The sequence below is a fragment of the Chinchilla lanigera genome, unplaced genomic scaffold (assembly GCF_000276665.1).
Source record: "Chinchilla lanigera isolate Chin_1 unplaced genomic scaffold, ChiLan1.0 scaffold00016, whole genome shotgun sequence".
Lineage (NCBI taxonomy): Eukaryota > Metazoa > Chordata > Mammalia > Rodentia > Chinchillidae > Chinchilla > Chinchilla lanigera.
In genome coordinates, this window is record NW_004955417.1 from 7,803,056 (window position 1) to 7,825,898 (window position 22,843).

Here is a 22,843-nt window from a genome sequence, read left to right on the forward strand (position 1 = left end):
TTGCTTAACCTTGCTTAGGCTAGGCATGGTGGTCACACTTATAATCTCAGCACACTGACACGCTGAGGCAGGGGAACCACAAGTTCTAACCCAGCCTGAGCAACATAATAACTTAGCAAAACCCCATTTTAAAGTTAAAAAATTTAAGAAGGAAGGACAGGTAGCTCAGTGCAAAGGCACTAGGTTGAATCCTCAGTACTACAGAAAAAAAAATTATTTCTTAAATTTTAGCTGCTCTTCTCACAGTTCAATTTTTAAAAAACGCCCCTCAGTATTTTTTGAGATTTCACTGAATTAACATCTAATAAATGGAATAAAACTTCAAGAGATTTGTGAACATGCAAAATCACAAAAGCCCCCCAAAATAATACTGACAATCTACAGATATAAAATAAATTGAAATAAATGTTCACATATTAAGGACAAAGCCCACACTTGCAGTAAAGTCTAATATATTTTCACTTCAGTGAAAATCAGAACAGATCTAGTTGTGATATAGACAGATATTAAAGATAATTCCAAATAACTGCCATAGCCAATCACATTTTAATAAGAGCCCAATGCATTATACTTACAATCACTAGTTTTAAAAATTTGAAAGGGATTAGGAGGAGACATTGTTACATTATAAAAGAGAGGCAAAAGAAAGAAAGGAGGGAAGAAAATTGTCATATTTGTACCCAGCCTACACCTCCTCTTAATTAACATTGCTAAAGAGCTTCTTATAGGAATAAGATGTCAAATAACAATTTACGTTTTTTTAATGGAACTCTCCACTTACCGTAGCTTCATTGCAAACTGTGCATTTAACCACATGCTGGTGAAGTTTGCCATCCAAATTGATTAGAGACTGGCACACACGGCAGTTGATGACGGGAATACCACTGGCATCTGGACTTGCAATGGCTGTATATGGAGGTGGAAGTTCTGCTGCAAAAATATTAGTCACGGAATTAGAGCTTCCAAGAAATTAATACAACTGGTAGGAGCATATAAGCACTAGAAGAAAAGTAGAAATCATCAAAATTTCCCCCATATTTGTGTTTTTAAAGTAGTCAACTTACCCTAGTTTCAGGACATAAGCATTCATAGGACTATGTTATCATAAAGAATAATTCTTCACTGTGACAAAAACCTAATCTTGTTTGCTTAGGACTTCCCTAATGATTCGGGGTTTTTTCCTTAACCAATACTCAAAATAGCCACTTCATTCCTGTGAGTAAATCTATAGAGCCATTAATAAGAAAGTTATGGTTTATACCTAAACTAAAAATCTTACCAATACATCAAATGGTCAACAATAATGAAGGGGCTGGGGATTTAGCTCAGTGGCAAAGCGCGTGCCTGGCAAGCGCAAGGTCGTGAGTTCAGTTCCCGGTACCGGAGAAAAACCAAAAAAAAAAATAAATAAATAAACAATAATGAAGTTTTAAGATCACTCACACATACATATAAACTGCATAATACCATGCTGTCTCTGTATCCTGACCCAAAATAACGACTCAGCCTGTGACAAGAATTCAGAGGCAGTCAGGGAAAAATGAAAACGAGCTAAGAAAAACCAAATTTACCACTTGGAACTAAGATGAGAACTGTGCTGATTTCAGATACAAAGAAGAAATAGAGTAAATGTAATAATGTTTAGTCTCCAATTTCTATTTGCAATTGAAAATCTAAGAGATACACTTAAGTACACACTGGTGAGAAAAATGTGATTCTAGTATTAAGCACTCTAGGAACAACCACGACAAAGAAATACGGTGGTACATAAGGTCATGTTGGTCATCCTGCTTTTATGAACATTCGAAAATTCCCCGTGTGAACTGAAAGACACACAAATAAATGCACAGACGCTGTTACTTGGGAGTTCTTTCTTTTGCTTTTTTTCCACTTTAGCACTATAAGGTTTACTGGGTGAATAAAGGGTGAGACCTTTATTCACACAGCAATCATCTATCAGGAATGTAGATTAGAAAAGCTGGAGAAAAAAGAATGTTCATGTACTCCAGCACAGAATTTCTACAAGGTAACTGCCTAACCACTTTCTGTATATACAAAGTATAACAAAAATATACTGAATGTTTAAATTTTAAACATTTTATTACAATAAAAGACACATGGCCATTAGTCCCCCTCAAAATACTCACCCCCACTTCAAGCACTTATGCCATCATTCTTGTCACTTTCTGACGCAGTTCAGGAAGTCCTCTTTCATGGTGTCTTAACTTGAGTTGTCATACATCCTGAACTGATGCAAAACTTTGACCTTCGGTGGTCATTTTGACTTCGGGGAAGAGCCAGAAGTTGTGCAGTGCCAAATCAGGTGAATAAGGTTATGATCCACGATAATGTTTTTAGGACCTATCTTTCCACTGAATGGCACTCAGCAGCAGCATTCAGCATTGTTTTCATCACACCTTGAAAGACACTCAAGAAAAAGAACTTCCAGAACTGCTTCAGAAAGTAGCAGGAATATGTGTTTCAAGAAGAAGAGATGCATATTAAGTTGGGTTATGGCAATGTGTCTCTTACTGTAATAATTTTTAAAATTTAAGCATCTACTGTATATTTTGATCATACCTTGTATCTCAATTATAGGCAGAGAAATTCCTTTTGATATAAGGTATTATCTGAGGATATTTAGAAAGGGCCATGTCCTACACATGATTGCAGTAATACTAAAAAGAACTGGGGCTGGGGATTTAGCTCAGCGGCAAAAGCGCCTGCCTGGCATGCGCAAGGTCGTGAGTTCGGTCCCCGGTACCGGAGAAAAACCAAAAAAAAAAAAAAAAATACTAAAAAGAACTTATAACTTATGGGGCTTCTATAACACTACAGAACACAATCATAATTGCAAAAAATTGTTTTGAAATAGAGGTTTTCTATCCATTATATTAGGCTATAATTCTGTGATATTTTAGTTTTTCTTCTTTTCTTTTTTCTTTTTGGTGCCGGGAATTGAACTCATGACCTCGTGCTTGCCAGGCAGGCACGGTGCTGCTGAGCTATATTCCCAGCTAAATCTGTGATACTTTAAAGTGTCAGAGCATAATGCAATACAAAAACTCCACATTGATCATCTATCATGTGGTATCCTCTCAATTATCATCATATAGATTGTTTTTAGACTGCAAAGGGTTAGCAACAAGTATTACTTTCCCAAATGATTCATAAACTGAATTTATAGAGTAGCCAAGGCTCTGAAACAAGCCACTTAGAAATGACAATATGCTTATATTTCTGGGCAGCTTAAATCAGAACACTGCCAAAAACTAAATTTGAAAAAAAAGTTATACACGTTTTCAGTTTTCAAAAATAGCTTTAAATCCTTTAAGGAATGTGAGTTTGATCCAGAATGACCTGTAATGTACTAATCAAGAAGACAAAAATAGATTAAGGAAACAATTAGTTGATAGTATATCTTAGGCTTTGCCATTTGCAGATGGCTTTATCAGATTTCAGTAAAGAAGACGTTATTCTGCAGAAAATAGTACACATCTCACTAGAAATTCAAGATGCCCTGTCTCATTTTTAAAAATCATTAGCAATTGCAATATTACAAAAATTGATTTCCTCTCTGCTTTCCTTTGAGGTATAAAGGAATGTGAAGTCATTCCCCAATAACCCTAAATCTCCATATTACAAAGAATAGTAGAAAAGAAAAATTTTAAAGACAAGATAATTTCATTAAAAAGGAAAGTGCCTGGGGATGAAAGGAGAAGGCAACACATCACAACTGCATTAGAGGACACTGAAATCCATCCATTCTGACAGGCACAGCTTTGCTCAAAGGAATCTCCTAAGAAAATATCAGTAGGTGATTCACTGGAAGTGCATTAGAGCTTACAAAAACCTGTAAATTTTTCCTCTGGATTTGTACTACATCATTTTTAATCTGTCCAAAAAGAAAAGCCTTCACTGACAAAAATATGTTCAATTCTACTGGAGACTTGAAAAGTGGAGGCAGGAAGACAGAATTATTAGTGAGGATTCAAATTTTCAAATGGAAAAGAAGAAGCACCTTGAAGCCAAGGTCATATCTGGTGTGTTGACTGATTCACTAGCACTTGTAATTCTGGATCTGTGGAACAGCTTAATAAATATTTATGGAATGATTGAATGAACGAGTGAATCACTGAAATTCATTAGATACATCTGTCTAATAACACTAAGTGTATTACCACTATTCTCCTTGAAGGAGAATGCAGCTAGGCTGAAAAAATGGCTCTTTTCTACACAAAACATTATTCTCCCCAAAATATGCACTAAGAGTGGTTAAGTAGTCAGGGGACACTGTCTCAGGCACTAGATAAATGGAATCTATCCAAGAGATCAATAGAAGGACAGATGCTGTAGGCTAATTGCTCCACTAAACAGGATTTTTAGGCCTTTGATTTCAATTTTCTGCCCCCTACTTTAGCCTTAAGCTAATTTAGAGATTTTTTTTTTTTTTTATTTTTGGCCTCTCTTTTCCCAAAGAGAACTTTTACCTACAACTCTTCTCTGGTAAGGGATTTGCAATTCTGGAAATTTCTTCCAGTTACTGATCCTATAATAATTAGCAACCTAGATCTGTTTATTTTGTCTCTTTTCACTTTAAGACAGTCAACAGATACCACTATCAGAAGAAAAGCCCACTGTAATCTCAGAATTTGAGATCATTACATATGAAGAGTCACAAAAATTCTTCATCTGAAAAAATATTACTCATTACCTAAAGCACGATCATTCTCTCTAGGGAGTTTCACCTCTAAATGAAAAATCCTTTACCTCCATATGGGTAGATGTGTTAAGCTAGTAACTCGTAATTCTAAAAATCTCCCATAAATCTCCAGACTTGTACAATGCTAGAAATTTAAGCAATCTTAGGAATTATATAGCTTAATTTCTTCATTTTCTGGTAAAGAAAACAAAAGCCCAGAGATGACTTTTGAAGGTTTACACAGAAATTCAGCAAAGCCAAGCTCTGACTTCTGTCACTGATATCTTTACACAGTCACAGCTGCCTCCGTGAATAAGTAATGACATAATGTAGGGGGAAAATGTAAAGATTAACGAGGCAGTTCTGCAGAAACAGGAAAGAATCTGATAGTGACCATTTCTGGAAAAAAAACAGATCTGTGATAAAAAGGATTAAGAAGGGGAACAGGAAGTCAAGGAACATAAAAATTTGAAATGAGTATAAAAAAATCATTCTATGATAATAAAACCTTCGTAGAAAAACTCATAAAAGAGACAATGAAAGCATATAGATCACAAGGCATATGTAATGGTCTTCCTAATACACTCAAAAGGAACCATTATTCTGTGAACCCGCAAGTGATCAGATTACATTTTCCCATCACAAACATCAACACAATTTATCTATTTACTGCCAAACAGCTTCTCTGTTTTGCTAATTCATCCTGACGTATTAATCTATACTTCAAGGTTTTCTCCCAGGTACATCCTCCCACATTTTGAATGCTGACATTGCTTTGCTGGGTTCCTCTGACTTTTACTGTCTCAGTTCTTCCTTTACAAGTCTCTTAGTGGCAGTATTTGCCAGTTTCATTCATTTCCGTTACTCACATATTCTTTTATTCGGCTCTTCAAGCCCTATGACAAAGATATACCAAAATGAAAAATGGCAGCAAATTAAAATGAGAGATATTTTAGGACACTATTATAGAAAAAGCAGCCCGTGGGAAAAGTACAGCTTTTCCTCCTCCAGTTTCCATTGCAAGGATTCACTTTCGCTTAGTATCTTTGGAGGAGTATGTCAGGGACTCAATCACTTAGCCACTATGGTATAGCTACTTCTAGCATCAACAGAAAAAGGGAAGAAGCACTTTCTGTCCCTCCTCTCTGAAACTAAAGAAATGAAACTATTCCAAGAGACTGCTGGGTTCTCCCAAACCATGCTACTCTAAGTAGGATCTATCCAACGAAAGTCAGATTAGAAGGTCAGTGTGTTAGCAATCAGGTTCCTGGCCCCGAACTCTACATACACCCTTCTCTGCTGTGCAGTGATCCTGGAGCTGGGACAACACAAACCATGCTTTGGCTTTGCCAGTTGGCTGCCGTTACTGTGTTAATGGGCAATAAAAGGAGCCTGGAAAGCTGGAGGTAGAAGGGATTGTTCTCTCCATTTGTTATCTGCGAGCTTCCAATCTACCTTCTGTTTCTCTAGCTGTCACCTCAGGAGCTCTTTTTCACACTGGCAGTAACAGTACTTTTCCATTGGCAACACTGAATCCAGGCTGCACTTTTCAACATTTGCCAGAAACACCTTCACTGAGTTTCTCCTAAGAGAAAGTCCCAGAACCAGCTAGATAGGGCTCCTTCCTTTGATGTCCAAGATCTTTCTCAGAGTAACAATATCAACTGGCCTGTGCCTCTTCAGAAGCCAGTTTCATTTCTGCAGCAATCCTCCTCTAAGTTACTCGGTGTTAAAATTCCACCTGTCCTTTTTTTCTCTGGCCTTAGCAGTGGTTGCTGCTTTCTGCTACCTCCCCGATACCTTATAGAGTAGTATGTGTACCTTTCAGCTACCTAGGTACCAACCTGAGACCTAGTTGAACATTCCCTGCATTAAATTCTCTTATGTGGTTTCTGTCTTCTTTCCAGGGCCTGCCTGACACAGAAATTCACATGAAGCATGATCCCAGGAAATACACCAATGGAGTTAGAGAAGTAACTGGGTAAACTTGGATTTAAATGGCATGCTGAGCTCCTTACTAATAATGGGAGACAGGATGGTAGTAATCTGCTATGGCATAGGGTGCCATTGTGATGAATCACACTATCCTTTGCATTTGACTTTACCATGAGCACATTACTGCAGCAGTAATTCACTTGACCACTGTGATAGTAAGAATTACTATGTGGACTGGGATGTGCATGGATTCTCGTGAATGCCCTGGGCCCTTACAAAAAGCAAATATGAGTCTCAGATCTTTAAATTCAGTTCAAATCAGAATTAGAGAATAAGAAAAGTTCTATGACAACCTTAAAAATATCTAATTTTAACTAAGGAAGGGATTCTATTGTTAAAAATCAAACAAAAAACTTAATTATGCAGATTACAAATTCTAATGTTAGCCTTACTAAGTGTCTCATTGAAAGCCAGAATACTCTTTGCAAGAGTGGATCTCTAGAACTTGGAATGGAGCCATCTGGTTGTACAAAGCTGAACTGAGAATTTTAAAACCCTGAGTCACTTTGAAACTCCCTTGCAAGAAGAAAATAGCTTCCCCTCTGTATCCAGCCTTTCTCTGGTGAAAAACTGCAGTGATCTCACTTGAGACAGCCACTTTCCTTAAGATCCATCATCAAAACCCTTTGTTGCCTCAAGATCCATAGTCACGGTCACATCCCAACATGCTCCAGGAGAAGCACAAAGTCTAACTCAGGAGGAAGCAAGAGAATTGCAAAGTTTAGATGATATGTACTGTCAGAAAATATGTATGTGTAGATCCTGAGTGGCAAACAAAAGAAGATGGAGTGTAACACTTGTTAAGGATTGAATCTAGATGTCCCTCCAAAGTTTCATGTCCTCATAGGCAGGACTTTTCAGAGGTGGTTGGATCTAGCATATACAAATATGGGTTATAAGTGAGTAATAATTGGATCAGTCCACTGACTGAGTTAGCATACTCTGGGTGTAACTGAATGGATTTACTGAAACCAGAAGACCCACCCTAGGTGTAAGCGACACTAACCAACAGGCTTGCAGCCTGAATGGAATAAAAAGGGAAAGGCAGGCTCGCTGTTTCCTGTTTTTCTGCCTGTCTTGCCATGGATTGTTTCTCTCCTGTGATGTTCCTCTGCCACGCCACTTCACCTTGGAAGGAAACCTCTCAAACTGTAAGCTACAATAAACCTCTCCTCTTTCAATCTGTGGGTTTTGAGTATTTTGATCCAGCAATGATAAAGTAACGAAGACAATAATAAAGTAAGATTTCTGGATTCAATGCTTATTTTAAACCTAGAAGTGGGGGCTGGGGATTTAGCTCAGGGGCTGGGGATTTAGCTCAGCGGCAAAAGCGCCTGCCTGGCAAGTGCAAGGTCGTGAGTTCGGTTCCCGGTACCGGAGAAAAACCAAAAAAAATAAAAAATAAAATAAACCTAGAAGTGGCTCTCAAACTTCACATATTGGTTGATAAGACTTGCTCTTTCATTTAAATGAGGGTGAAATGCCAGACTATCCCTAGCATGATTAAGAAGCAGCAATCAAAAGCTCATGGAGTTGAGCATGTTGAAGTGGGTTTATCACATGAAATCTGTCCACTTACCCGCCACCACATCCCCTGAAACAGCCCAGAGCATACCCGCCTCACTGATACACACTTTAGAGACACACGGGTATCTGGCTGTGTACCAAGCAATGTGTACCAAGCAATGCAATATGGCAGGACTCCACTGAGATGCGCCGCTTTACTTCAGCAGGGATTATGACATTCTAGAGTAACAAACCATCAGCAGCGTTTAGACACCAAGGACGAAGTCCATGCATTACCATAACCCTAAGTAATGGATATTCAAATATTTCACCTACAGCACCTTTGGCAGCGGTTAGCTGAAATTAGCCTATGATTGAAATGGATGAGTAATGTGAAAAAAATATTACTTGGTTATATATGATAGAAAAAAATTTTCACATTTTAGCCAGCAGCTTAACTTGAATAGCCACGATACTGACACGCTTTTTTAACCGGCTCTCACCAAAGCAGGTTCACATAACCCAAGCAACTTTTGAAGGGTTGGCGGGTGCCCTTGAGGAAGCATACACAGCACTGCCCTAGCATGTCCTTGAAATCTTCCCTCAAACTTTCTACAAAGAGACCTAGACTGTTTACTCAGAAAAAAAGATATACCCAGATTGAACTGGGCACAGTGCTGCAGGACTGTAATTCCAGCACTCCGGGAGGCTGAGGCAGGAAGATTACAAGTTTAAGCCCAGCCTTGGAAATTTAGTGACTCAGTGAGACCATATCTCTTAAAAAAAAAAAAAAAAAGCCAACGATGTAGCTCAGTGTAAAGGCCCAGGGTTCAATCCCTAGTACACAAGAAAGGAAGGAAGGAAGGAGGGAGGGAGGGAAGGAGGGAGGGAAAGAGGGACACAGATGGTTCAGTGATTACTAAAACTGACTTAAATAATTTCAGATGGACTCAAAATGGTCATGAGATGACAGATAGAGCTTTAGCTCAGATCTAGCTCACACTGGTTCTCATAGATCTGGGGATCTTCCCCGAAGTCATTTTCCTAGTTCTTGAAAATACAATTTGACCAAGAGATGGAGCGGGGGGGGGGAAACATGAGGGGAAGGGAATAAAAATGGAATTAAAATATGTTATGTACATATACCAACTCCCCACAATAAACATAATCATTATGTACTGCAAGCAAGTACTAATAAAAAAGGGAAGAAAGAAAATACAATTTGAACAGGCATTCTTGGCAACCAATAACGTTGCCAAATTTGTTTTCTATCACAAGAGGAAAGTCCAAGATCCTGGAACATATATCAAAGCAGCACCACATCCCTGGGGGACTGCCAGGCAGTAGATGACATTTGGTGCCAAGTGTCACGATACCTATCACATCTGCCTTCGATGCACTTGTTTGCTCTAGAACAATCCTTGTTTCTTAAGTATGACAGGACAGCTCTGAGTCTGATCCCAGAGAAAGTCAAGAAACCTGCAGCGCCAGGCAGATGATGAGCAGCCACCAGCCAGGTAACTTATGGAGGATACATAGAAGTTAGTAAGATCCAGTGGGAGCCAGGCATGGTGGCACACACCTGTAATCCCAGTAGTTGGGAGGCTGAGGCAGGAGGATTACTGAGAATGCGAGGCCAGCCTGGGCTACATCATGAGTTCAAAGCTAGCTTGAACTGCATAGTGAGACCCTGTCCCCCTGACACAACAAGAAAAGATGAAGTGGGTCATGAGTACTCAAGCATCAACCCCATAAGGGGCCCTGTGCTAGATGTACAGCAGGGATATCATGGAGGATGAGGGATTCTCCTGGGATTCAAAGAGTTTCCAGGGCTCAACAGGCTCACATTGTAAAAATGTAGTGTGGTAATAAAACTACAATGACCTTACAGTGTGTCAAGTGCCCTCAGAAGAACATGACACAGGAGACTTAGGGAGCACAGACAACAGTTTAATCTGAGAAAGGCAGTGTGTGACAGAGTTGAAGACAGCCATGCTGGCACAACTTAGAATTTCGTTGAGTACTGCATCCTTTCTATATATTTTTACTATTAATGCCTTCTGCCAACCAGAAGCTCTACGAAAGCAGCGTAAGTGTGATTGCAATATTAGCTTGGCATCCATATCAGTTTGCATCCTAGCACGTCCGTTTCTGCTTGTAGGAACTTACATGGGTCCAGGGTAGACAATGGCAGCAATAAACCAGGTGTCCCTATTTAACAGGCAATAAGGAATACTGAGTCCTACTACGAGCCATTAATTGAAAACTGCCATATAACTGGAGACACTGGCCCAATACCCTGTTAATGATGAATTCCTGGATCACAACAGCTTCTGCTTTGATTTCTCCATTTCTCCTAAGGGAGTCTTTACCTTATCCTACCAATAAATTTCACTGTTGGCATCAGTACTTTCTACGAGTATTGACGGGTTATAAGTCATATATTCTTTCCCCACCTTAAATATTTCTGTATTTATTTCTGTTTCAAAGAAGACACAAAACTTTCTGGCATCAACATACCTGAAACCAGATCACCTATTTGCATGCCTCCATTCTTATTTTGTGATTTATATGATTGCTTTCAAGAATGCACACATTTCAAGAAAAATAGAGATGCTTGTTCTTAATGCAGAAAAAATATTTGCCTCATGGCTAAAATAATAGAACTAGTAGAAATCAAGAAATTCACCCTATAGCCTGAAGAGGTAAAAAATCCCTATTCTTTTGATTTTCTAAGGCAGCTCATTTCACTGATATCAAACTCTGTGTATTTTCTAAGAGAAAGTAAGATAGTTCCTTGTACCTAACTAGGTATACCCATGAAAGAACTACAAATGTCTTTAAGTCACATTTATAAGACATACTAACTGAACATCCCCCAATTTTTGGTGGTGCTGGAGAGCAAACCAAAGACTTTATGCATGCTAAGTAAGTACCCAACTACTGAGTGATACCCCAGCTCCAAAATTTGTTTTTAAAATATTTTAAATAAGAGAGAAAGGTGACCTTATATCAGGATGGGAGACAACTCAACTGGCTTGGTAACACTTCATTTGCTTAAATATATGAAATAGTATAACACAATATTAAGGCCTAGTAGAAGATATGATGATTAGATGATATGAATTAGTTTACTACTGTATTATAATCTGTACTTTTCTAATTTGAGGTATTTTACTCATTTTTAAATTGTCTAAAGATTAATAGTAAATGAGAAAAAGACAATGGTTTAATAATTTTAGAATTTGAGACATATTCATTATAAATCTGAGCAAAATATGATACATATGTAAGATATAAGCATCACAGAATTAATATTTAGTTTAGGTACACAAAAAGAGCTAAAAAGACATGAAGTGAGTAAACCCTCTCAGTTCTACTACTTATATATTTTATTTCATATTAAAATACAGAGATGGCTAAAGAAATCCAGAAATTGTCATTAAAATGGCAGCTCCCAATTGTAAGCTTCAGGGTCGACAGCCATGAAGTTCCTTCCTTTGCTGTGCAGATGTTTCTGATGCAGGGTCTGCCATCATGCTCTGCCGGGTCACTGGTCTTTTGTTTTCACCAGCTCACTGTTAAACCCTCGCTCTCTGAGTGACTTGATCATCACTATCATGCCATGGTTTTCATTCCCACAGTGGAAGTGTGTTGTGTTGAGTACCCTGATGTAGGAGATCATATGTAAGAAAGATAAAAAAGATAAGAATCTTAAGCCTTTCCCTGTCCCTACAGGATCCTTACACAAATCAGCACTGACATACATAGTGGAAATGTTGCAAGATAACACACTGGAAACAACAGAGATTAGAAGAGAACACTTCAAGCAACAGAGATTAGAAGGGACTACTTGAAAGAAAAGGGCTTAGATGAATGGGTTAGTTTACAAAATTAGTTTACAAAAATCTTTTTCCTATTCATCTACCTGTAGGCAATAGTAAGTAAATATCCATCTGGAAAAGACTAGAAATGGCTAATAAATGACACTAGTATGAGGCAAAGAATGTGGTACTAGGGAAAAACACAGACACAAAGATATATTTCCTGTTCTAAAACAAAATTCTTCCTATTAACATCTTGACAGGCTGCAGTGATGGACCCGCACAAGCACGATGAAATTTAACAGTTAAACTATAAGGACTTCTACAGATGTGGAAATACAGTCTTAAAAACTGCTTTTATTAATAGGTTCAGAGTACCAATCGAGGATAAATGCCACAACCATCAATAATGTGACCAAAATATAGTTTATTTTTCTGATATATTGAATTTTGATAGTAATAGTCATATGTTTTCATGGCTTAAAATTTTTTTTATAAAGTTAAAAAAAGGCACATGCTCAGAATTGTTACTTCAATACCTATACCCATCCACTATGTCCTACCTCACAGATTTCCTCTTGTTTTATTGTCTTACATACCCTTCCAGCACTTCTTTCAGCTAGCACACATAAATGTAGTCTAATTTCATTATATAAGTAATGTACACATATATATTCTGATTTCCTCTTTTCTTACACAAAGAGAGTATACTTACAACACTGTTCTTTGTACCTCTTTTTTCCCTTTACAGTACATCCAGGCCATATTTCCATAATGGTATACCGTCCCTCCCTCCCTCCCTTCTTTGAATCCAGGTGACTTACAATTGCTTTGAACAATATGTATAGCAGAAGTGGCACTTAGATCGTCTTCCATTCAGGCAAGTCTGATGATTTTGAGAATGACCTAAATCCTCATTGGAAGCTGGCTGCACATCCAATACTTTTGTTGAGCCTCACAAAGGATTCCACATAGAGAACCAGAAAGAGACCCCAAAATACTATAAATTTTAAAAATGCTTTTTTAATAAAATTTTAGAATGATTTTGTGTGAGTTTGCAGAATCCACATAGCCTAGGAAAAATTAGTGTGTATTTGGGGAAAATCCTGTGATGTAACAGATATCTGCAAATGCCTTCTCATTTTAAATCTACTTACTTACATTTCTGTATGTCGCTTTTCCTTTGTATGTATGGTGAATCATTGCGCTTTACTTAATTTCTGAAACTATAAAATGTTACCTTTTAATATGCCTTCCCCCAAAGTCTTCCTCTGCCACAATCACATCTCAGAATGTTGAACAGTTCTGAGCTTTCTTGTATATTGTTTGAAAATCTATATTATCAGTCTACCAAGCTTACCTATCTCAACAAAGTACGGTAGAAAAGTTTTGTGCTTGTTTGTGATACTGGAGAACCAAACCCAGGGCCTTCACATTGCCCTACCTCTCCAGATCTCTCTCCACCCCAACTCTTTTTCTTTTCCTTTTTTGTTTTTGAGACAGTCTCATTAAGTTGATAAATTGTCCAGACTGGGATCCAACTTGTAACCCGCCTGCCTCAGCCTCCCAGAGTGCTGAGATTATAGGTGCACCACCACGTTCAGTTGGTATAGTGCTGCCGAAGTGAGCACATCACCATGCAGTTGGAAGAAAGCTCTTGACACTACCTTTAGAAATACATGTTGAGAGGCTGGGATTTAGCTCAGTGGCACAGAGCCTGCCTAGAAAGCGTGAGATCGTGAGTTCGATTCCCGGTACCGGAAAAAAAAAAAAAAAAAGAAAAATAGAAATACATGTTGGGAATAAAATGCTTTAGTAAGAGAAACCCAAAGGATACATAAATTAAAGAGCAAAATAAAACACAATACAAAATGGAGATAGATCCTTTGCAAAAGGGAGCAGGATCAAGAGATGGAGGGGTGGGAGGAAGGGCAGTGGGAGGGGAAGTAAAAAGAACTCAGATGCATTGTGTATGTGCACCAACCCCACGATTAATGTAATCACTATGTGCTGTACACATGTGCTGATAAAAAAGCTTTTAAAAATGACTAAATGTCAACGCAGGTAAAAACCAGTCATGCAGCACAGACAATGGATTCTACAGAGGACTAAGACACTGAAGACTAGCTGGGCTTTTAAGTCTTAAAAAAGCCAAGTAACACTCTTTTAGTAGTCAATAAATTATCTTTTCAATTTCTAAAAGGGTACGAAACAGGAACTAAAGTGAAGGGGGACCATGGAAGTAGAATGATGACAGCAGAAAGGACAAGAAGCGTCTACACTTTAGAGTTATACACACTTAGCATCCCTGATCCACAGTTCCAAAACTGGACATGGTCTGCAATCCAAACACAGCACTGACACGACTTCTGCAGCCTTTGGGATTTGGAACGTTTGGATTAGGGATGTTCAACGAATAAAGTGTATGCAAATATTCCAAACTCTGAAACGCTTCTGGTTCCAAGCATTTCACATAAGAAAAACTCACCTATAGTTGTATTTTCCTGGGCATATCCAGATTTCTTATATTTAACAACTGTATCGTGAAATATAAAAGCTAAAAGAAACCTAAGTGTGGGAAAGAGGCTCAGAGATGTGCAGTAACTATTCCAATGTCAAACAGGTAGTAACTGGCAGAGATAAAAGGTAAGTCTCCAGCTGGCAACATCACACCTGGTAGCAGATCTTCTCTGAGACTATAAAGGGATTTAGTTTTGTAATGCTTGATAAACTCAGCTGAAGTTCAGGCAAGGAAACAGATATTTTTGCTTTTTTTCACATTTTCAAAAATTCTTACAAAGAAAAAGAAACCCACTTCAAAACATCAATTTTGCAGCCCTCTGTCAAAAAACAAACAAAATTATGGCTGGAGATGTAGCTCTGTGACTGAACACTTGCCTAGTAAATTTAAGGACCTCCAACAGCAGGAGAAATGTATCCCCTTTTAAAAGCTATTAAGTGGATTTCATTCCCAGCTTATTCAATATTTCTTAGTCATATTAAAAAATGAAACAAAAAATAGCTGAACCCAAAGCCATACCCCGAATTGTCTGCTTTCCCCCCAAAGGGAAACATTTGGGTTTCCATTTGGCTCACTTCCCAGAGACTTACTTATGGCCCTCCAGGATAGTTATGAACACCCATCCTGCTAATTCTCCTCTGCAACATGTGTGTCCATCTGGTTGGCATCTGTATCCATCTTGCAAACTTTTAACAAAATTCTCTATCCTAAAAGTGTGAGATTCCTGAAAAGAATTTTACATAGTCCATGGAAATTTGAGAGTATCATCTCCCACCAAAGGAAAATGTTATCATACATTTAATAAACAACTGTGGCAGGAAATTCACTCTCTAACTCAGCCCACTGTCTCCTCAGAATGCAGACTTGTATGTCCAACTGCCTACTTGACATCTTCATTCACATGATGACTAGGTATTCCGGACTCCACACATCTAAAACAGCACTGACTTCCACTGTCCTCCCCCTCCCCCACACAGGCAAACCCCTCTTCCTGTTTGTCAGCCTCAGATAAAAGCACAACCTTGGGTCTTGTTGCTTAGGTCATTTTTGAAGATTTGTAAATCCTTCCTTTCCACCAGTTCATGTCAATAGCAAGTCCTGATGCTTTGTGTTTAAAATATGTTGTAAAACCAGCCACATCTCACTGTTTTCATCACCTCCACTTTGGCTCAGAACACCAGCACCTCTTGCCCATTGAACTGACAGCCTCCTGCTTAGTCTCATGTCTTATTCGTCCCTTCTTGTTAACCCCCCAACTAATCTACTCTCCATACACTAATCAGAATGATCTTAAAAAGTAAAACATTTCATGTCTTTCCATTGCTCCAAAGTCTCCAAGTCCCCGCATTATTCTCAGAATACTTTCCCACCTTCTGATGGTGGCTTACAAAGCTTGCCTGGTCTCTCCCAGTCGATGCCTCTGATCTCTACCCCTCTTTCCCACACGCTAAGCCACAGTCTTTCCTGTTTTTAAAACAGTGAGTGTTATAAACTGCTGTTCCTGGTGCCTGGAATGCCTGCCCTAGACCTTTCAAGGGCTTGATTCTGACTCATTTTTCAGGTCTTCGAGTGAGCATTATCTCTGATATATCTTTCCTGTAACATTCCCCACGTGGACAATTAGTCTCTTTCCTCAACCCTGTTCTATTTTCTTTCTCTGAAATTACTCTGCTTATTATGTATCTTTCCCTGGAATATAAGCTCTCCCGCATCTGGTACAGTGTAATAGGCACTCACAGATCTAAAAGGATGGCTGAATGAATGAAACATTTCTCAATTAATGTTTTAAAGGTGCTGTGTAGAGCTAGAAGGAAACATGGGCATTATAAAGCAGAATAAAAGAGTCCTGGAGCCTGATGCCTACAGCGTGGTGGAAAAGGACTTTGACAGCAAGTGGGCTCCCCACCATACTGGAAAGGTGGGGGCCGGCAGACTTCATCAGTATTTTGGCTTTGTTTTCCCTTCATGAGGCTGTAGCCTCAGTGAAGCAGAGTCAGTTTGGAAAAAAAATTCCTTTGAATAAAGCATTACCATTAGGTCAGCATAAAATCAAGCATCACATATTCAGTGAGACCTGTTTGCCTAGAACCAAAGCAGGTAGACACCTGACCAGGGCCTGGAAGGACTGTCAGGAAGCTGCTCTCAAACATCCTGCATCTTTCTCGTTCACTGTGACAACCTGGCTTTCACTGGGTCTCAGAATCCTTAGCAAGTAAAGCGCAATTTTCCTTTTCACCACTGGATATTGAACCTAGGGCCTTTTCACTGAGCTACATCCCTACCCCTTTTATATTTTTTAGTTTGAGACAGGGCTTTCTAAGTTATTAAGCTGCCCAAACTGGGCTCAAATTTGTGATCCTCCTGTCTCAGCCTCCCACAGTGTTGGGATTTCAAGTATATGCCACCATACCCAGTGAGTTCTTCTTTCTTTAAGTATATATCTTACCCTTCATTCTGTGGTATTATTGTCTCCTGCTATGCAGTCTACTTCACTGGCAGCTAAGTTCATCTCTCCCTTTTTTTTTTTTTTTTGTGGTACAGGGGATCGAACTCATGACCTTGCACTTGCCAGGCAGGCGCTTATACCACTGAGCTATACCCCCAGCCCCAGTTCATCTTTCTCTTATCGAGTCATTAATCATGGGAGCTTTTCAAAACTTTGGCCTGGCCTTCTTTTCTTCTTACTTTACTTTTCTCACATAGGTAAACTCCCATAGACCTTTGCAAACCTTTTCACATTGTGGTACACAGAGACAATGATATTTGTATGACTGTTTAGAGCTGAAGGCCACTGGTCAGAAGGCTGACGTCACTATTTTAGCATAATTATGTTCTATCACCTGCATCTTCTATGGCACAGGAGTCTGGCTAAGAGGCATTCTGAATCAGCATCCACATATATAGCTATCACCACTATGCAAAAACATGTAATTTTATACTTTCAGCCCAGGTCTCATGTCTTAGTCCTACTCCTATGGATCAAACTGTCACATCTTCTTGGATATCTGAAATGTTTGGAATGTTTTACATCTAAAACCAAGTTCATGATCCCCTGTGCTCCCCAAGCTTTGTCCTCTTCTGGTGTTTAATGCCTTAGGTTAGGTAATCACAATACTGAGTTGTAAAAGGCAGATTTCTAGGAGATACCCTTCCACTACCCTCTCTTCCCTTGGGTTATCCATCAACAAGCCTTTTATAGTCTATCTCCTTAATGTCATCCCTTGCCTCCCATTTCTATCACGTGGAATCCAAGCTACCATGAGTTCACTAAATGTACCTGTGTTATTACAGCAACCAAGTAAGTCCTCTCACCTATTCTAGCCAGTCCTCTAATTCATTGTCTACAGAATGATTTCATGGAAACATAGGATCATATGTATATACATATGATCCATTCATCCCTTCAAGACAAAATTCCTCAACATAATCCACCATGCCCTGAATCAGCAGACTAATATTCATAGTTGTGATCATTTTTGCTACAGAACAAAATCTCAGTAGTTTAAAACAACAAGTTCATACTAATGCTTGACATTCTGTGAATTGTTTAGCCTCGGTTGGGTGGTTATCACCTACCGCCTCACATAGTAAGAATTTGGCTACAGCCACTTTGCCTTAATGGTATCTTCATGCTCATATCTGAAGGCCGGTCAGACAACTTTCTCTCCATGAACCTTCTCTCCACATCGCTCATTTGGGGTTCCTCTAAGCATGACCTCCAACCCCAGGATATTATACTTCCTACACTAGTTCCCAGAATGCACCTTCAAGAGAGCAAGGTAAAAACTGTAAAGCCTCTCCTAACTCAGCCTCCAAACTCATTCAGTTTATTTTCTATCTTGTTCTAGAGATCAAAATCAAGTCACAAGATCAGCAGGATTGAAGAGGTAAAACTATGCCAGGGCTTGCATATCTGCAAGCACAGTTCTTTGGAGGAGTCTTTAAAGACTATCCACCATACCTACATCACCATGTCCTCTTTGCACTACATTCTGTTTCCATCCATCTCAGTGCATTGGGCTCCCTTCAGTTCATGTACTTGCTGCACTCTATCCTCCTGAAGGATTTGCCCAGACCATTTTCTTCCCTAGAATGTTCATCAATACCATTTTTGCCAAGTTAACTCCCATTCAACATTTAGATCTCATTAATGCCTCAGAAAAGCCTTCTTTGTGTTCTCTAATAAGGTTAAACCATAATACATACTCTCCAGGCACTGGCCACATTTCCAGCATGGTCCTCATCCCCACTGTCTCTTCCATTTGTTTGAATGAATATGTAATTTATGTCTCAATGTCTTCCAGTATTCTGGAAGAGGAGCCAGACTACGCTTTTCATCTACAATACAGCTTGGCTCGTGTACCAATTCTGTGTGTATGACTGAAGGAAAAGAACCAAGTGAATCAAACTATCTCTCTCTCTGTAAAACAAAGTATTTTCTCCCTTTATGATTTGTACTATATATACAGTAATCACATTCTCATACTCAAAACTGTTATACAAACAATTAGACAACCCATATATAAAGCATTTTTCTCAGAGGAACCTTACAAATTTAAAGATCGTATTTGCCAGATAAAATTTGTAGATGTATATAGTAATCAATTAATATACCCAACCTGTGTAAGTTTTGTTTTCATTTTTTCAGATTTCCTTCTGAGACTAAACTATCTTTAATTTTAACTTCTGTGCCTACATAAAGCATGGTAAGTATATCAAATGGAGCACCATAATCAAGAGAAAGGGATTTTTCTGCTCTATGCAGGAATCCAGTAGTGACAGTGGAGGACACTAGAAGCACTGCTCTTAGAAACCTAGACAGACTGTCATCAGACCACATGAGTCTTCTTGGGCTAAAATCTGATACACAATGCTAACTGCTCCCCATTCCATTATTAATAACATGTCTAGAAATAAAAACTGATGGAGACCACTATGAAGCAGCTCTGAGCAGGATTTAATATTAACCAATTGGCTTTCCATGTTTACTTGTGAGTTGTCTGAAGCTTAGGCCCTTGTCCAGTGATGCGCAGTGGACTCATAGTAAGTGAACCTCTGTGAGTCACTGGTCCCCACTGAGGCCTGTATTGGCCTGTGAAGTTGGGACACCTCAAAGAACAGGACAAGGCCACAGCTGAGGACATTTGGCTCCAACCACAATTAACTAAGAGGAGACTGCAGCTGCAGAAATCTCACTCCTGCAGTGAAGGCTTTCCTGGAGTTAACTTAGTTCCCCTAAATTAACAGAAGTATTACTTGGAGAATTCCATAAAGGGTTCCCCAAGTCCTGCCCAGATTCCTGCATTTTCTTCAGTATCCTCCTCCTTTATTTGAAAACCTAATAAATAGCGGCATCCCAGGGAAGTCTGGGTCTTAACCCAGAGAATCTGGAATTCTGTAAGAGAGTTGGACCCTCCTGGAGCCCTACAATCATTTCAATTGTCTCATTTATTTAAGCCTTTGCCATCCACTCATTTGGGAGATTGCAGGCCTAATCAGCCCACAATAACTAAGAATTATTAACCCAATAAAAAACACTAAAACTTTTAATAAGGTTGAGAACTATTATTTATGTTCCTTAGAAGGTGACACAGAGAACAATGGGTTACACAAGAGAAATGGGTTATACACGAGAAAATATGCTTATGGCTTTTCTGGTTGTTTTTTTTAAATAAATGTTTGGGTAATTATAAATAGTATTATAAACTAAATTTCATTATTAAAAAGTACATTCTATTTCAGGTCTTTTGAATTCCAACTAACAATTCTAATTGTTTTCAATGACTAACAACATCTGGCCTAGTGGTGGAAGTTTTTTTGGAATCTGAATTCATTCAGCCATGCACTTAGCCTTTCTTCACTCCACAAGAACTCCATGAGGCCATTGGTTTGGCCAGTCTTGTTCACTTAGAGCAGTGTCTAACACATTGTGTTGCCCAATAAATTACTGAAAGAAGGAATAGCAATGGCCCTGAAAAGTATTATTCAGAATACCATTGCTCATTACTCAGAATATTTATGAAGATGGTTATTTGTTATTAATCAAGGAAAGATATTCTGTCAAAAATGCAAATAAAATGGCTTCACTTCTCACTTAGGCTTCTTGCTTTATAGGTATTATATCACATAAAATTAGTGCTTCTAATTATCTAACCCCCTCATTGACCTGTGTAAAAATTTTTTCTATGATAAGGCAGAATAAGCTTTCTGATGAACCAGTGTATTTCTCTGATTGTTTAAAGTACCTATTTCTAAAATGAAATAACTTTTCTCAGCAGCTGAACTGGACCTTGTACATACAGCACAATTTGAGGAGTTTGACAAGGTTAAAGAAATTTATAGAAAATAGTAAGTCTACACACAAGTCCACGAGTATAAGTGTTACTAGTTTTTTTGATACTGCCACAAGTTGACTAAAAATACAAAAACGGGAATCCCCCAAAACAGAGGGCATAGAAATAGATCCTAGGTCAGTTACTTAAATCAAACTGGGTCTCTTAACCATTGGTAAATGTTTTGTCTTTAAAAGGTTTATTCAGCCGGGTATGGTGGTACATGCCTATAATCTCAGCACTCAGGAGGCTGAGGCAGGAGGATCCTTGCGAATTCAAGGCCAGTCTAGGCTATAAAGTGAGCTCAAGGCCAGCCTGAACTTCATAGCAAGACCCTGTCTCAAAAACACAAAATAAATAAATAAATAAATAACTTATTCGATGAAGCTGAAACATTCATTAAAGAATTAATGAATAATAATTTAGCTAACAGTAAAATATTCACATCAAATTGCCCTTCCCCAAGAAAGCTTCCTACCTGGTGTCCTCTGATACTGTTGATTAGTGCTGACCAACAAACGTGATTTGTGGGTTTTCTGTGGGTGTATTTCTGCTCCACTTTACATCTCACCTCCCAGTCCATCAATCACTGCATTATTCACCGCTAAACGTCTCTCCCTTTGTCTTGCTCCGTGTTAAGTGTGGATTAAGCTGATTTTCAAGTTATACCGTGTTAAATGGGATGACTAGACAAGTTCATCCTTCTCTACAGCTATGCCGTCTTCGGCTTGAATTTAGAGAAAGTTGTGTTACACGAAGCATGACTTGCCTATATTTTCAAAAGCATTAACTTTTACCTCCTTGGGATTTTAGATTTCGCTCAGATTCCACCAAAAGAGAGAGAGCTGCAGTAGGGCTCTGTCTGCAAGTGCCGTATCTGGCGATCTCAAGCTTTGCTTGCCATTCTCTGGTCCGCCTGACTCCACCTTATTTTTACTATAGTATAATCATCGAAAAGGCTTAGAACAAAGACAGGTCTTTACATAAATTGACTAGTTTGCCAGATTCCCCTCCCCTTGATTCTCCATACCCCATTCTATTCAATCTCTTTTGACTCTACATTTTAAAAAATAAACAGAAATATACGCAATATTAACTTGGGTTACTTTTTAGAAGTTAATTTCAACCTCACCCGGATACGTATTAAAATATCCCATCTTCTCCTCTGTCAGGGATAAGGCTCTTCTTCCTCATTCTCAGCTAAAGCTCACATATACTCCTTACAAGAAGGATTAATACCCAAAGGCAGGAATTTCAGACATATTAGAGTGCTGATTAATTATATTTGCTTTAGTGAGGCAATTTCTTAATTGAACAGAAAGCCGGTAGGTGAATGTAAGAGATGCACATGCTCAAGCTAAAGTCCTTTCAAGGACAGATGCCAAGGTAAGCAGTATTCCCGGCTTCACAGCAACCCAAAGGGATTTGTGAATGATTGCGAAAGATGTGCACCACCTCCTAGCTGCAATCGGGAGTTGCTCTGAAAACAGCAACGCAGAGCTCGGGAAACCCTCGCCAAAGGCACCATCCCTGGGCAAGAAGCGGTGAAATACACGCACACACTCGTCCAGCAGCGGCGGCCGCAAGGGCAGCGGAGCCCTGCGGCGGAGCTCGGGGCGGGCGGCGAGCTCGGGGGCGCAGTCAGCATCCCGGCCCACCGGCCCGCGGGCAGGGCTCGCCTCCTGCTCTAAGCTAGGACGCCCGGCTGTCCACCGCGCAGGCTTCCCCCGGCCGGTAGCGAGGTCCAGCCGGCCTTACCTCTGGGGCTGCTTTCCTGCAAGTACGGCGGGGCGGTGGGAGTGACATTTCCCGAGTGCGCCGCGGACAGCAGCGGCGAGCGTTCGTCCACGCCGTCAGCAGCCATGACTGCGGCGAGACGGAGCAGCGGGCCCAGGTGCGGCGCAGGCGGAGGTGCAGGGCGGCGCTGCCGCGGCGGCCGGGAGCCCGGGCTGTGTCACCAGGC

The 22,843-nt window shown here is 39.5% G+C and overlaps 1 protein-coding gene across 1 annotated transcript in view; it reads right to left on the bottom strand.

The window, feature by feature from the left end:
- The window catches only part of Tmem55a (transmembrane protein 55A), a 56,528-nt gene extending 33,691 nt beyond the window's left edge, over positions 1 to 22,837 (bottom strand). Inside the window, exons 1-2 of the mRNA XM_013512854.1 lie at positions 22,639 to 22,837; positions 782 to 930 (exon numbers count right to left, since the gene is read on the bottom strand). Of these exons, the coding sequence (XP_013368308.1) occupies positions 782 to 930; positions 22,639 to 22,744 (255 nt within the window). The 5' untranslated portion in view covers positions 22,745 to 22,837. The remainder of the gene's footprint in view (positions 1 to 781; positions 931 to 22,638) is intronic.
- Between the last annotated feature and the right edge of the window lie 6 nt (positions 22,838 to 22,843).